Raw genomic sequence first — 15415 nt, forward strand, 5'->3', positions numbered from 1 at the left:
CATGCATAGAAACTTATCACACTGTTAACTGATAATGAACAAGTGTTTCCTTTTTCCAATGTAGCTGAAGGCAATGTTCTTGCTAATACTGTCAGGTAAAGTAGGTAAATGGTGTTTAAGGTCCATTACACGTTAGTGCATCAAAATGTTCATATATCATCATTTTATTATGTTCACATTGCTATATGAAATTTATTTGCAAAAACCTATTTAGGAAACACTAATAGATTTGTTAGATTTTTTTAATCCAACATAAATATATAAAGTGAGCAAACACCAAAACTAAAGGACCTTGGACCACAAAACCAGTCACAAGGGTCCATTTTTAAGGGCCAACTGAGAGTTATACATCATTGTTAGGATAGGAGGACAATATTTGACTGAGATACAACTATTTGAAAATCTGGAATCTGATGTTGCAAAAAAATCTAAATATTAAGAAAATCGCATTTAAAGTTGTCCAAATGAAGTTCTTAGCAATGCATATTACTAATCAAAAATTAAATTTTGATATTTTTACAGTAGGAAATTTACCAAATATATTCATGGAACATGATCTTTACTTAATATCCTAATGATTTTTGGCATAAAAGGAAAATGTATCATTTTGACCCATACAATGTATTGTTGGCTTTTGCTACAAATATACCCCAGTGACTTATGACTGGTTTTGTGGTCCAGGGTCACATTTACTCTTCTTCTGCAAATTTTTGCTGGAGAAATCCAGTCATTTCAATAGGAATCCACACAGATTTCACAACGGTTTCAATTTGGTCACAGATTCTTGGTTTGGAAGTGACTTCTGTGTAAACTGTGCTTCATACATTGCTACACTATTGACAATAGAACTTTTTGCACCCAAAATTTAGCTGAAATTTCACCAGTGTGACTTCAAGAGTCTGTGCATAAGAGGTTTTTGCTGAAATGCAAAAATATAATACTTAGTGGTTTAGATAAATGAGGTCCTGCCTTGCAAGCTCTTTGTTAAAATTAAGATTTTCAGAACAATTACAAAATATTAAAATATTCACAATCAAATATACCAACATTTTATAATTATCCAAACTTCACTCACAAACGCAGAACACAGCCTCTCATTCAGACTTGTATATTGGAGTATGTAGTGTACTTAGTCAGTAGAGGCACTTTCAGGAATCCTAGGTTAATATGGATTTAGGCTTTGATGGTTTGGTTCATCTCTAGTGCATCCACAGCAGCGTTCTTGGTGTTGGGCTTGGAGCCTAGAGCTTCAGCTTCTTCTAAAGTTGAGGTGAGGGGCTGTCCCAGAGTTTCCGGCAGAAACATGGTCAGGAACCCGATGATGAAGGCCAGAATTCCCACAATGAGCTACAGAATAATAGAGAGCATAAGCTACCTTAGCATTGTTCAGTCCAGCAAATATATATCATGTTGTATCATGCTTCAGTTCTAGACCACACTGTACTAGATTAATTGAGTGCTGTTACATACCTGAGGCAGATAGATCCAGATGTCAGCAAGGTAAACACAGAAGGGAGCCACCACACTTCCCACCCGACACATCATACTACCACTGCCAACAGCCAGGGACCTGTTGGACCAGATATAGTGTCTGTTATTAAATCACTAGATAACATGCATGTATGTAATGCTCTTCCAGTCAACTTCAGATATGCCCAGTAAAGAAATTGATGAAATAGGTTGTTTCTAGGTTTATATGTATTGAAATGTTAAATATATTGTCAAAGAAATGTAACGGTACTGGATAAAACTGAAGTAGACCACAGCAGGGAGATTGAAAATGAGTAACTTACTTTGGGGCAGTTTAGTCAAGGCCAGTTATGATATTGTGTTGCAATCGTCACAGACTCTTATTTTTTTAGCTTCAGACTATGAATGTATCCAATTGGAGGATATCAAATGTATTTGAGCCAGTTTTAGAACATATATTGTTATCTTTATAATGTATTTCCTAGCAAAAAGTGAGTTTCTGCACGAGTTTGTTGTGTTCAGACTTGAAAATCTAATAGTATGTGATCCTCAGTCGTTTAGTGTATGATGCCCAGTTTTTCTCTGTGTGCATTCACAAAGTCAGCAAGTGTATGACAACTATTTTAAAATCTGTCTAGATTAAACAAATTTGTATAGTGTATTCCAGTCTTTAGTGTGGATGGCTACATATAGAGTATTAGAATAAGACATACCTGATGATTGTTGGGTAAAGCTCACAGGTGTACAAGTAAATCAGACCAAATGCAATGGCGATAGCGAATTTCCCTGTCATACTCAGGACTATAGCCAATATCTCAATATCCTGAAACAAAGAGAGAGAAACACAGAGTGAAACTATATTTATCAGCAACAATGTTTCAGCCATCAGCTGTTTGGAGAGTTTGCCATTAGCAGGCCATAGTAGGGCTTCCTTAAATTCGGGATCAGACACAAGTCTAAACGTCCCCAAGACATGTCCCCTTTGACCCCCTCTCAGAAGCAGCCAGCTGCCATATGTATAAACAGTCACTTAGATGACAGGTCTATTTATAGATGTTTGGAGCAACGATGGCTGTACTCACGCCACACTCGGCCATTTCAGTGTGTCAGCATGCAGTGCAGCTATTAGTTATGAGGGGTGAGGTGATCCTGATGGAATATCAACTCACTAACACATTCTTCTTACCCTGTGCTTTCAGTGACCTGCTGGTAACCAAGGCTGTTTGGTACGGTGACCCAGTAATGCACAACACAACAAAATCTCCACAACGCAAGGGAAACAAGCCGCAACACAATGAAATTAGCACAATACAATAGAAACAAGCTGCAAACACTACGAAAACAAGTCGCAACACACCAAAATTAGTCCTATGCGTTGTGTTGTGGTGATTTAGTTGTGTTGCCTGTAGTCTACTGGGCCACCGTAGTTTGGAGGCTAAGAAATGTGCTCCATTTATTTCATAAATGACATCCCTTCATTTCTTTGAAGTCATTCATACTGTTCCCTTTGATGACCTGTATTTTAATCAGTGTATAAAGAGGGCTGTTGCTCCTAATACAGTATGTTGATATTCAGACCAACAGCACAATTTTGATTCTTTTAGACAATTCAGTGAACAATAGAGTAATATTGAGTAACTTGAAGTCATATTAAAATAAATGTTTGCAGATCTCTGAACAACATACAATAGTGGCGTTTTGATTCATAAACTTGTACACTTTTTTTCTGAATGAATTAGTGGCTGTATGTATACTTTCCTACATACAGTAGGCAGTAAGCAGTATGTGAAAATAGTATGTCCAAATTCACAAAATATAAAACAGTAGCCGAAAAGTACCCAGATTACCTACTTGGACTTCCTCTCTCATGGCCTCAATGTTTGTGAATGACATAAAAGGGATTCTATATAGAATACTTTTTTTCTGGTTGCAAAGTAATTACTTATTCAAAACAAGTACCCACTCTGCGAGTATGGGAATTCGGATGCAGACGGCGTTTGGAACAAAATGGTTGAGGGGTTCAGTGCCTCGCTCATAAAGACAGTCACTTGTCACCGCTTGCAACATTTTGTTAAGAAGTTCATCTTTTCGTACACAATTCTTGCAAATTCTTGCAATGATAATGGCTAAAAGCAATGTATGTATTGATTCTGATTCAGTTAAGTGTAAGCATAGCATTTAGTGAAGAAGCATCTGAAACACTTTCACCTTTTTAACCTTTCAAACAATAGCAGTTTAACAACAATGCTAAACTGACATACTGGGCTTGTGCATACATGTATTAGTCTCAAGGAGACACCTGCAGATCTATAATTCAAGAGGCTGCCATGACACTGAGGAAACTGCCATTTATTTTAAGTTAAACTGAAATTTGGCACTGACCATGAGGGAAAGTGGTCTAGTTGACACTTAACACCAACTACAGCATATAGAGTGAAAAACATACTGACATGACTACCATGCCTCACATATTCAAAAGATTTAGCATGTAAAAATAATTCACATTCCCAGATGGTTGAACACAGATCTTGTGACACCAGCAATAACACCATATGGATATCTGCATTGAAGCAATCTGTAACATACAGCTTGTTATTAATTATTAAACGCAAGCGAGACAAGTTGGACGGTCGGTTTGACACACACAGTAAGGTTTGGGGCTTGTTGAGACCTGCACCACTGTGAATTCTCTGGCCAGTCCCACAAGAAAAGGAACAACAATATTGTTTTTGGCAGAACTGTATGTCCTAAGTAGCCTGAGTTCTTAAAAGCATTATAATACCACAGATCCTAGAAAGGAGTCACATGAGGTTCAACTCTATCTATCATGTCACTTGTGAGTGTGTCTAGGGACCAGGCAGTAGGAATTAAACTAAAGAAAATAGAAGAACAGGGATATCATCTACACAAGCTTTTTCACTGCATTCCCATCCTCTAAATAGAAGAGATGGTGCTTTTAAAACCTTGTTGCTATACCAACACAGCTGCCAGTAATTTGTTGCAATAATTACGTGGGCACTTTTTTTGGTATATGAGGTGGGATGTGTATGCCATGACCAGTCGCTTGTCTTCAAAACTTCAAGACTTCAAGAAGATGAATTCGGATTGCATAAAATTAGGTAAATGTATTACTGTTGTTAAAAGCACTAAGAAAGTGTGTGCAAAAGGGTTTATCAAAAACAGGACAAGAGGCTCTGATACAAACAGCTGCCCCAGTTACCATGTGAAAGGCAAGCATGTACACAAACACATGTCCACTCTTGCCAAGGTTAATCATTCATTTTAGTAATCACTTATTTCCATTCAGAGGTAATGATAATGAAGCAATTTGGTTCTACACCTGTCAAACCAACTTAAATTTACAAGTTTGCCCAGATTAATATTTTCCACAATTTGTTACGATTTTGAAAAGCTAGTTTTTACATTTTGTGGCTTTGCCATGGGAACTAAATACAATGCCATTTTTTGCTTCCTTGTTCCTTCCCTATGTAAAAGAGGCTCAGAATTAGGTTTGTTTCGATTTCTAAATAGAAAATATATTTAACAGTGTTTGTGTGTGTGTGTTTTAAAAACTTAAACTATCTTTAAAGTTGGCATAAAATTTTAATTAATTCTGTTTTGTAAAAACATGTAATAGATATTATTTTGAAAAATTCATCCATTAAATTTTTTTAATGTGATATTTAATCAAAATGTTATAACTGGACCTTCAGTAAAAAAGACGACTTCTTTTTTTTTATAGGACTTCTCCGATCATTTAGTCTGCCTAAACTCAGTCCCTGAAAGCTTACGTCCACCTGCTTTCAATGTTGAGTGCAACACCCACATCTAAATATCCAATCAACAACCGATGAAAGGAACCAAGACCCTGTCCTACTTTTTTCCATAATCCATTACACTCAGATTTATGTCATAATATGGAAGAAAAGATTTAACACTACTTCCGTTTCATTGTAACTTTAACTGTGTTATGCTATATCGCAGTGTGTATATAGTATATCACATGGATTCACACAGACATGATCTCATACCTGGGGCACCACAATAATGAGCATGCAAGCTACTCCACCAAGCAGCAGAGCCGGGGCACATGTCTTCTTCCTGCCGACCCGATCCATTGCAATGCAGCCAATCAAGTATGACGGAACCTCAACAGCACCTAATAACAGTCAAATAACAGATAGTTAGCTTAAGTGCTGTTAACTTCTATACTACTGAAACTAAACTGCATATAGCTCAGCAGAAATGCTCCAATTCCAGCAATGCAATGCATAAGGCATCATACTAGAAGTGTTTGCTGGTTTTTGTATCTCTTGGAGTAGCAACTTATTTTTGCTTTTGGAAATAGTTCACCCCAATTTTTTTTTCTTTTGTTACTTTTAAAGCTTTCCATTTTTTAAAGACAAGTGCACAAGCCACACTTATGATACTTTAAAGATGCGTTTCCATCATGCATAAAAGCTTCCTCCATTCATTGTAAATGCATGAAAAAAACAAACAGTTCATTATTCTGAATTTGTCATCTTTTATGTAATGGAAAAAAGAAGTCCTTCCGTTTTGGAACAACATGAATGAACAATGACAGAATTTTTGGGGGAGAGGAGGTGACCTGTTTCATTTAAAGCATCAAAACCTTCTTGAGAATAAATGCTAGCACATGCAAACATACACACATCAGTCCATTACCAGCCAGGAAGAGATTGATATACTGATTTCCTCCAAGGTTGACAGACCCCAGGCTGAAGACGTAGTATCCCAAGCTTCCGATGAACCAGATAGCCCAGCAGGTGGCGCTGCGACCGGCCATTTTCAAGCTTCCAAACATGTCCAGGATGCTTAGCCTCTTCTTGACTTGCATTGCTCTTCCATCTTCCTGCTTATTGTCGTTCAACAGTTCTCCATCACATTCATCCTTTAGCTCTGACACCTAAGGTCAGTGATAAATTTAAAGAATACAAAAGCTGTTAACAAGACCACTTTTTCCCAAATCCATGACTTTCCAAAACTGTTCTTCTTATCATTCAAATAAGCACTTAGAATATTATAATATGATGTTTACAGTGTCTCACAGCATTTCACACTGATCCAAGTTTTGTCATTTCTCTGTGTGAAAAATATGTCCTTGCAAATGTTTGCAACAGATTTTTGGCAGTAATTGCTTTGTGACCATTTTTTTTTTAGTTTTGAGATGCTTCTTTTAATTTGCATTTCAATTTATGGCACCTCTTTATTTTTGCATGTCACTTTTCTTTCCATTTCCCTGGTAACACTTTAGAATAATGGTCTATTGTTAACAAGTAACTATGCAGGAAGTAATAGGTAGTACTACATTAACACTTAACTTAATACTATTAACTAATAGAGAAGCTAGATTAACTAAGCAGTAAGTAGTAGCAAATTTAGGACAAAGGTATTTACTTATTAGATATTTGATAATTACTAAAAAAAATATCCTCATTGAGAACTATTTGAGAACCATAATCCATTAATAAAAATAATAACCAGTTAATTACTAATCACAACAGTAACGTCTTAAAAGTGAACAATTGGGTTCTTTGTGGAAACTAATTTATGAATATGATATCCCCCAAATAAGTCGGCTACAGGTTGAAATTGTGACTACTACTCTTTCCAAAGGATGGATGTTCTCTGTTTATTTCAAACAAAAACATAAAATAATAATAAAAATAATTCATTTAAAAATGTTAATGATTAGGAAGTGATTGAATTAGTTCACAATTATGAGCTCTAGTTTGTGTCAGTTCAGTATGTCTCTGACTCTGAAAGACCTATACCTTTAGTGACAGTAGGCTGGGGAGGACTTTTCTTGAATATAAATAATGATGTTCTCTTGACAAAAACAATTCACATCCTTAATGAAGGCTTCGACTACATTTATATTTTGTTCAGCACAAAACCGCATATTCCAGATTACAGTGTCTGGTAAAATATCACTAGTGCCTCACACAAATGTATGTGTCCGATATAAAATATGTTAAATAACTTATTAAATTACTTAGTAATTAGTGAGAGGCTAATGTATTTTTCACTTTAAAACTAAAGTGCTACCAAGGAACTACTAGTGATCTGGACCATTATTTTAAAGTGAAAAACACATTAACCCCTCAGTAATTACTCACAAGTAAATTAATAAGGTATTTAACATATTTTATATCTGACATACTGTACAGTCATACATTTGTGTGAAGCACTAGTGATATTTTGCCAGTAGGTCTTTTGGAGGGGGATACCTTGATACTGAACTGACACGAAGCAGAGATCATAATTGTAAACTAATTTAATCATGAGCCTGTCAGCATCACTTCTTAATTATTAACATTTTTAAGTGAATTTTCATTTTTATTATTATTCTATGTTTAAGTTTGAACATCCATCCTTTGGAAAGAGTAGTAGTCACAATTTTAAAATGTAGCCGACTTATTTGGGGGATATCAAATTCATAAATTAGTTTCCACAAAGAACCCAATTGTTCACTTTTAAGACGTTACTGTTGTGATTAGTAATTAATGGGTTATTCTTTATTAACTGGTCATAGTTCACAAGTAGTTCTCAATGAGGATATTTTTCTTGAATAATTATCAAATATCTTATAAGGAACTACCTTTTGTCCTAAATTTGCTACTACTTACTGCTTAGTTAATCTTGCTTCTCTGTTAATTAATAGTATTAAGTTAAGTATTAATGTAGTACTACCTATTACTTCCTGCATAGTTACTTGTTAACAACAGACCATTATTCTAAAGTGTTACCATTTCCCTTATTTGGGTGTTTAGTAAAGCTGTTTCATCAGTCCAAGTATGGAACTACTAGTGTCTCATAATCTTAAGGTCCCGGTAGGAAAGCATATTCTGAAAAGGGTATAATTCATGACAGGAACAATTTTAATGTGTTGTCAGTGTGAGTCTACCTTAAGGGTGGGTGGCAGGCTATTGAAGTAAGCCATAGTGTCCAGCAGCTCCTGGGCCTCCTTGTACCGTCCTTTAGCCATTAGGTAGAAAGGTGTTTCTGGAAACTTCCAGCAGTAGAGCAAGAACGGAGAGGTACTGAGGGTGAGGATGATCTGGTAGATCCACCAGACGCGAACAAGGTAGCCCACTAGTGCCACTACCATGATGCCCACAGCAAAGGCTGCATGCACATGCATAGAGGTCCATGTGCGCACCTTAATTCCTGTAAACTCTGTCACATACACAAAGACTACAACCAGATACCCGCTCGACACCTGCCAACACACACACGCACACAGAGAGAAATAAACATTTATTAGAAATAAACAATGATTAAAATAAATGAGCAGAGAGAGTCCGATGGAAACAGTGAGGATGGCAATGAATGATTTGCTTTCCTGACAATTTTTTCTCTTTCCTTTCACTTCCCCCCCTAGGAAGTTCTTAAAGTTATTTTATCAAACATTGTGGTGAAATGCATTAGCAATCTATCCCCTTTTGGCAATCAGGCACAGCTAATCCATAATTCTGTTTTGGCAAAGCTAATCAGTAATTATGCATCAGTAAGCTGACATCTTTATTAATATGTCAGGAACCATTTTCCCCATGCGGCTGACATGTTTACAATCGATATATTTCTGCTTTGTGTAACTAAGTAAACAAGAGACTGATGATTTTTTTTAATGGAATCTTTGTAGAAGTTTATTTAACTACATTTAACTACACTTTTCAGTTATAATGGGAAATGATTTTTTTAGTGTTAAATTGCTTTGTTGTTTTTCAATTTAATTTTAATTTTAGTTTTCTCTATATTTTTATTCTTTCAGCTGTTGAAGTCTGAAGCTTCTCGGCTGTGATAAGCAGCTTTGATTTAAAACTAAAATGCAACGGCTAAAGAAGTAAAAGATGTGGGGTGAGTAAAATAAAGGAGAAAGACATTAAACAGCTTTAAATAGCTACATCACCAGCCCTCAGACTGTAACTTACTAAAAAGTATTCACTTGAGACACATATAGCCTAATTAAGTATGTGTATGAATGTAAATGGTTTAAGGCTGTCAAATCGATTAATCGCATCCAAAATAAAAGTTTGTGTTTATATGATATGTGTGTGTACTGTATATATATGTATACATAAACACACACATATACATGTATACATTTAAAGCTGCAGTCCGTAAGTTGCCTCTTTGTCGCAATCTCTGTTTGAAACCTGCAATTCTAGTTATCTGCATAATTATCATCTTTTACGTGGGTTGTGCATCGGCATGGCTCCTTAGCACAGATGAATCTAATGTTTTTAGGAGAATGTGTGGCTGTCAGTCACCGCACCAGTGTGGATACTGTACTTAGGAATCAAAGATTCTAAGATATGTCTTGGAAGTATGACCCAAGAATTTTCTATATGTCTGCCACTTTTGTTCTGACCAACTGAGGGAAAATAAAAGCATAACAATAAATTGCGCTACCAATGGTAATTAAATCGATCGCTTAGCTCATATCACAACAAACTAAGCAATTTATTATTATTGTTATACTTTGTTTAAAATTTTTTAAAGAGGTCCTTTTTCAACTTTAGTTAGTCTGTAATGTTGCTATTTGAGCATAAAAAAGATCTGCAAAGTTACATAGCTCAAAGTCCAATTCAAAAGGAGATATTTTATTTAACAGAAATCACTTTTCAAAAACTACAACGAACAACTCGTTTGGACTACAACACATATTTTCCGGGATTTGTGATATCACAAATATCGACAAATGGGATGAGACCTGGTTGAGCTACACTAGAGAAGGCAACGAGTGTTATCACTATGTCGGAGACATGCTAGCTTTCCCAAGGCAGACGAACTTAAGAGTGGTTACAATCATCCGGGTTTAAATCGCGCTCAAATTGATTTGATTTTGACGCAATATTTACACTGAAGCTCACAAGAAGGTAAGGGGCATGACATTTCCCGACCAGGCGCCGAGTGCTGCCAATCACAGCACACACTGGCCCAGCTAACCAATCACAGCACATTTTGTATTTCAGTAGGCGGGCCTTCATTTGATACAAGAACTATTCGAGCCATTAAAAGAGCATAATATGACCCCTTTAATGTTAACAACATCAGCGTGTATGTGTATATAGTGTGTATTAGTGTTACCTGTAGATTTAATTTCTGTACAGTCTAATCTCTTAATTGTCATACCATTCAAATTTCATATGAAGAAATTGTTCTTTTAACCCAAAAAGCTAATTAATGTTCCTTCATTCTAAAAAATGCTGAGTTAAATACAACCCAGTGCTGGGTAAAATATGGACAAACCCAGCAATTGGGTTGTTCTGACCCAACGGTTGGGTTAAATGTTTAACCCAGCTGCTGTGTGAAAAGGCTATAAATGCCACCTGAAGCATCCTCACATGCGATATAGCCTACTAGTTGGGTGTCACGAATCCGGTCCATGAACTTTCCTTTTCATTGACTCTCGCACCACACAAACTGTTGCATAGCACCCCGGACTACATTTCCCATCATGCATTACTGATTGCACTCAGCACGAATTGCACACACCTGTTTACACTGATTGCACCCAGCTGTTTCATATCACTCCCTCACTATATAACACTCACTCTTATCCCTTCCCTCTGCCGAGTATTGTTCCGCATTTATCACTCCCCTAGCGATAGCGACTCTACAGAGCCCTCGTTTGTTGCCTTTAGCCATAGCCTTTAGCCATAGCCTTTAGCCATTAGCCATTAGCCATTAGCCATTAGCCATTAGCCATTAGCCATTAGCCATTAGCCATTAGCCATTAGCCATTAGCCATTAGCCATTAGCCTTTAGCCTTTAGCCTTTAGCCTTTAGCCTTTAGCCTTTAGCCTTTAGCCTTTAGCCTTTAGCCATTAGCCTTAACCCTAGTCGTTTGCCTTAGCCTTAGCCCTAGTCATTTGCCTTAGCCTTAGCCTTAGCCTTCCCGGTTTCTGATCTTCGCCTGGTTCCCTGGATTCTCCCCTTTCGTCTTGCCCCTTTTGACTCAGTCTGCCGATCGTCGACCTGCGCTAGCCCTAGGACTATTCTTGTGTTTTGCCCTCCATATACCTGTTTGCCATCTGACCTATGCCTGCTGTATGACCACGTCTCTGTCTTCTCCACAAATAAAGCTTGCACATGGATCCGCAAGTCTCACGTCTCGTCAGCCCCGTAACATTGGGACTCCTACACTGAAAAAAATGTTTCATTCATCCAATTAAAAAAATTTAGGGTAATGATTCACATCTATATTATATACACCGTGAATATGTTTACAGACGTGACGTAATGACGCAAAGAAGAACTGTGGCATGCTCGAATTTCCAGCAAAAACCTACCAGTATTAGAAAACATTACCGTTGTGAATTAGGTACTAAGGTAAGGTGATAGTTTTGAACAATGGCTGGTTATGTACTTGCTCAAAAATTGATCATTTTTAACCAAAAAAAGTTACGGACTGCAGCTTTAAGAAGAATATATGCACTGTATATTTATATATAATATAAATAATAATAAAAAATTTTTTTTTTTATATATAAATATTTATTAAATATATACATGTATGCTTGTGTATTTACATATACACATATCATGTAAACACAAGCTTTTATTTTGGATGCAAAATCGTGATTTATAGATTTGACAGCTCTAAAATATTCAGAATATGGACCAATCCACTTACCATTGCAAGAAGGAAACGCATCAACACAAAGAGGTAGTAGTTCCCTGTGAATGCAACAGTGACCCCAAAAATAAACTGCCACAAGCTGGTAGCCATCAAAATGGGGCGCCTGCCAATTCTGGAAAAGGGAAAAGCAAAAATATACACATTATAAATGTTTTCAATTACCTACAAAAACATGTATGTAGCCATAGACAAATAGCTTTATTTAAACTTTTGGTTTATAAACTTTATATTAATTTCAACTGAAGCATGAAAAGAGACTGGTTGTACCATTCAGCCAATTGCCAGTTCATGGTAGAAAGATTCACTATTTACAATTTGATATTTATGTGTGAACAGCTGTTTAAGTACAAGCAGGGTAACTGTATTATCAAAGCAAACCAATGGACTGTTTTTTTTTTTTTGCATACAAATGGTCGCCGTGAATTTGCCAAGTAAGACATGTTCCTGGATCAACATCTTTTGTTGATCCTCGATCAACATTACTGTCCAAAAATACAGACTTAACCCAATCCCCACCCCTAAACCTAACCTTACCCATAATTTATTCCTAAAATCAGAAGAAAATGATAGCTGATTAACAAGGGTGGAGAAGCACCTAATCCTGATTGTAAGCATAAAACTTCCAAAACCTCAATTTCTGATTGGTTGATTGGAATGATGTTCCAGGATCAACAAGGATGTTGATACAGGAACATGTTGTATTTGTTCAAATCATGCTCACCGCTCACTTATGTACACCAGCATGACTTCACCTTTGACCATTCTATTTGATTCCATTCCTATGCATTCATTTAAATGTTAAATCAGTAGTAATATGGATAAACATTCCCAGAACAAATTAATACTCTTCTACTGTTGTACAACCATGACCAATCTGATGATAAACATGTACAAATACACAGTAGTTGCTCCAGTTCTCTGCTGTCTAGAATGGAAATGAACAGTCATTCTGTCTTTATGGAATGTGAACCTGTGATATCCTGTTTATGTGCAGCCATGCAGTGTCTGCATTTCTCACATCCTGTACAGTTCTCTCTGTGCTCTTAGTTATCTTAATGCAGAATCAAATATTTGCCAATTGTAAACCATCTTGCCATATTAAATGTTCAGGTATAATGTGGCCACAGCATATAGAGTTCACTTGTCTTGTCACACTCCATAATCATGATTTCTGTGCATTGATCTGTCAACAACTACTGTGTAATAATACATTGACAATCCATTTCTGGACTTAACAACTGGATAAATCCCCTTAATTAGATGCCTAACCATGCTGTTGTATAACAAATAATGCTTTTTTGTCCTAAATAACTATTCAATCCTGTTTGTGCTGACCGTCCTATGTTCTTGCAAGCCTATTTCAACCCCTAGGGTAACTTTTATTCACTGTATACATACCATATTAAACTATTACATTTTCACTGATGAAAGTATCTGTTCTTTTGTTTATTGATTTATCTGAATACATTTGAGATGTGTTTTATATGCAATTAAGTGGTTGTTGTGGAGACAAATGCAACAGACAATTTACCTGTCTGCGACGTCCCCAAACACCAATGCTCCAATCAAAACTCCCAGCATAAAAGTTGGCTGTGCAAGCTTGGCCAGCCATTCCTTCTCACACACCAGGTCATAGTCTGTTACAATGCTCTGCTCAACCTCGCTGTGATCATAGACAAAGCCACCACATGACTCCACAGTCTTGTTCCCAAAAAACTCGTATTGAAAATTGATGGCATCAAGCCGCCGAGCTTTTAAACAAGGACTAAGTTCCCACTGGTCTCCTCCAGCTGTCTGTACAACCACTGGTCCATCACCTGGCTTGTAGTGAGTCCATATATCTGCCAACGACGTCGATGAGTGATTCCTAAATAGAACGTTTGTGATATTTGAAGGAGAGTCACAAAGAAATTTAGGTGTTTCAACTAAGAAAACCGAGGCCAGGTAATGTATTCCACAAGAGATGGCCTGGAAAATCGCCGCAAAGTAAAGACATGCCTGAAACCTGAAGGGAAAGAAGGATCAAGTGAAAGTTAGTTATTGACAGGAAAGCACACATCATCGAATATCAATTTTAAAATAAACTATTCATTGATGCATGTAAAGCAGGTCAGACAATAATTGTAAGAAGGACTAATATTTTGCAAATATTGGCATGCAGGCAATTTAAGTTTGTTTGCATTTTTACATCGCAGTGTCAGTGAATTTTACACTGGTCTTTCAGAACATTTACAGTTGTGATATCCTGTTTAACATATCGTGCAATATTTTTCATAAAAATATATAAGTTACCTTCTCCATAAGAGAATGCATAACTTTTTTCTTTTTACTTCTAAAACATTTTTTAAAAGCTTGGTAATCTTTTAAAATAAAATTCAGTTTTTTGTTAAGTTAACATTACGAACATTTTTTACATTGTACAGGATTGGATAGGCTATTCTTTTACGTCACGTTTCTAATAGATTGACATCAAGAGCGCATGCGAGCTACGGGTATTTATCAAACGCCACCAACATAATGAGAAATCTGCATCATTCATGCGATAACGATGACACGAAGTAGATATGAACCGTTTTGATGTGATCGCCATAAAACACTTTTCAGGAACAAATGGGTACCTTTTAAAGTGGCCAAGTTGGTCGAATAGTCGCTCCACGCCGGTGGTCATTTTCAGCTCGTGCAGGATCTTGAAGAGTGTGAAGGACTCTTAGTTGAATCTTTTCAATTTGTACGTTTGCTATGATAGATCTTAGTAGTAGGAGGGGCGGTTTCGGTTGGGAAATTTCCACTCCAAGATAAGCAACGATTAAACCCAAAAAGTTCGGGTAACGGTTGGTAATGCGACACCCCGAAGAATCAAGAACCCTAGTGCCCCGAACAGCTGAAATTAGATCGTATTGCTTCATCCTCGTATGCCTAAAGTGTGCCAGTTTGGTTTTGCTTCTGCTTCCATCGCAAGTAACTCTGGTCACACTATCCAGAGTAGCCTATAATAGTTGGCAAGATACTTCGTGGAGCCCCCTGGATATCCTCGTAACGTGAGATGAGTATTAATAAATCATTTAGGGCTAGGCTTAATAGTGAAATTTGTTGTATAGTTTTCTGAGACATAAGTAGCCTATAATACATTTTAGCCTAAGTTTTTTTTCTTCATCATACAGCATATGGTAATTCCACAGAATAAACTTACATTAATCAAATTTACTATTACTCTAGCTAATATGTTAATTCAATCAATGAGTGCATTCTCTGTAAATCAATCAGTCTTTGTTAATT

At 36.6% G+C, this 15415-nt stretch overlaps 1 protein-coding gene across 1 annotated transcript; it reads right to left on the reverse strand.

Moving 5' to 3' along the window:
- Positions 1-632: 632 nt before the first annotated feature.
- LOC107601215 (solute carrier family 22 member 16-like) lies at positions 633-15104 on the reverse strand. The gene is made up of 9 exons (XM_016293306.1): positions 14758-15104; positions 13671-14144; positions 12134-12251; positions 8399-8713; positions 6157-6397; positions 5502-5629; positions 2184-2293; positions 1471-1570; positions 633-1347 (listed from the first exon to the last, which is right to left on the reverse strand). Exons 1-9 carry the CDS (start codon positions 14805-14807, stop codon positions 1174-1176), a joined length of 1710 nt encoding a protein of 569 aa, XP_016148792.1. The 5' UTR covers positions 14808-15104; the 3' UTR covers positions 633-1173.
- Positions 15105-15415: the final 311 nt, after the last annotated feature.

This window comes from Sinocyclocheilus grahami, unplaced genomic scaffold (assembly GCF_001515645.1).
Source record: "Sinocyclocheilus grahami isolate Dianchi unplaced genomic scaffold, SAMN03320097.WGS_v1.1 scaffold301.1, whole genome shotgun sequence".
Classification (NCBI taxonomy): domain Eukaryota; kingdom Metazoa; phylum Chordata; class Actinopteri; order Cypriniformes; family Cyprinidae; genus Sinocyclocheilus; species Sinocyclocheilus grahami.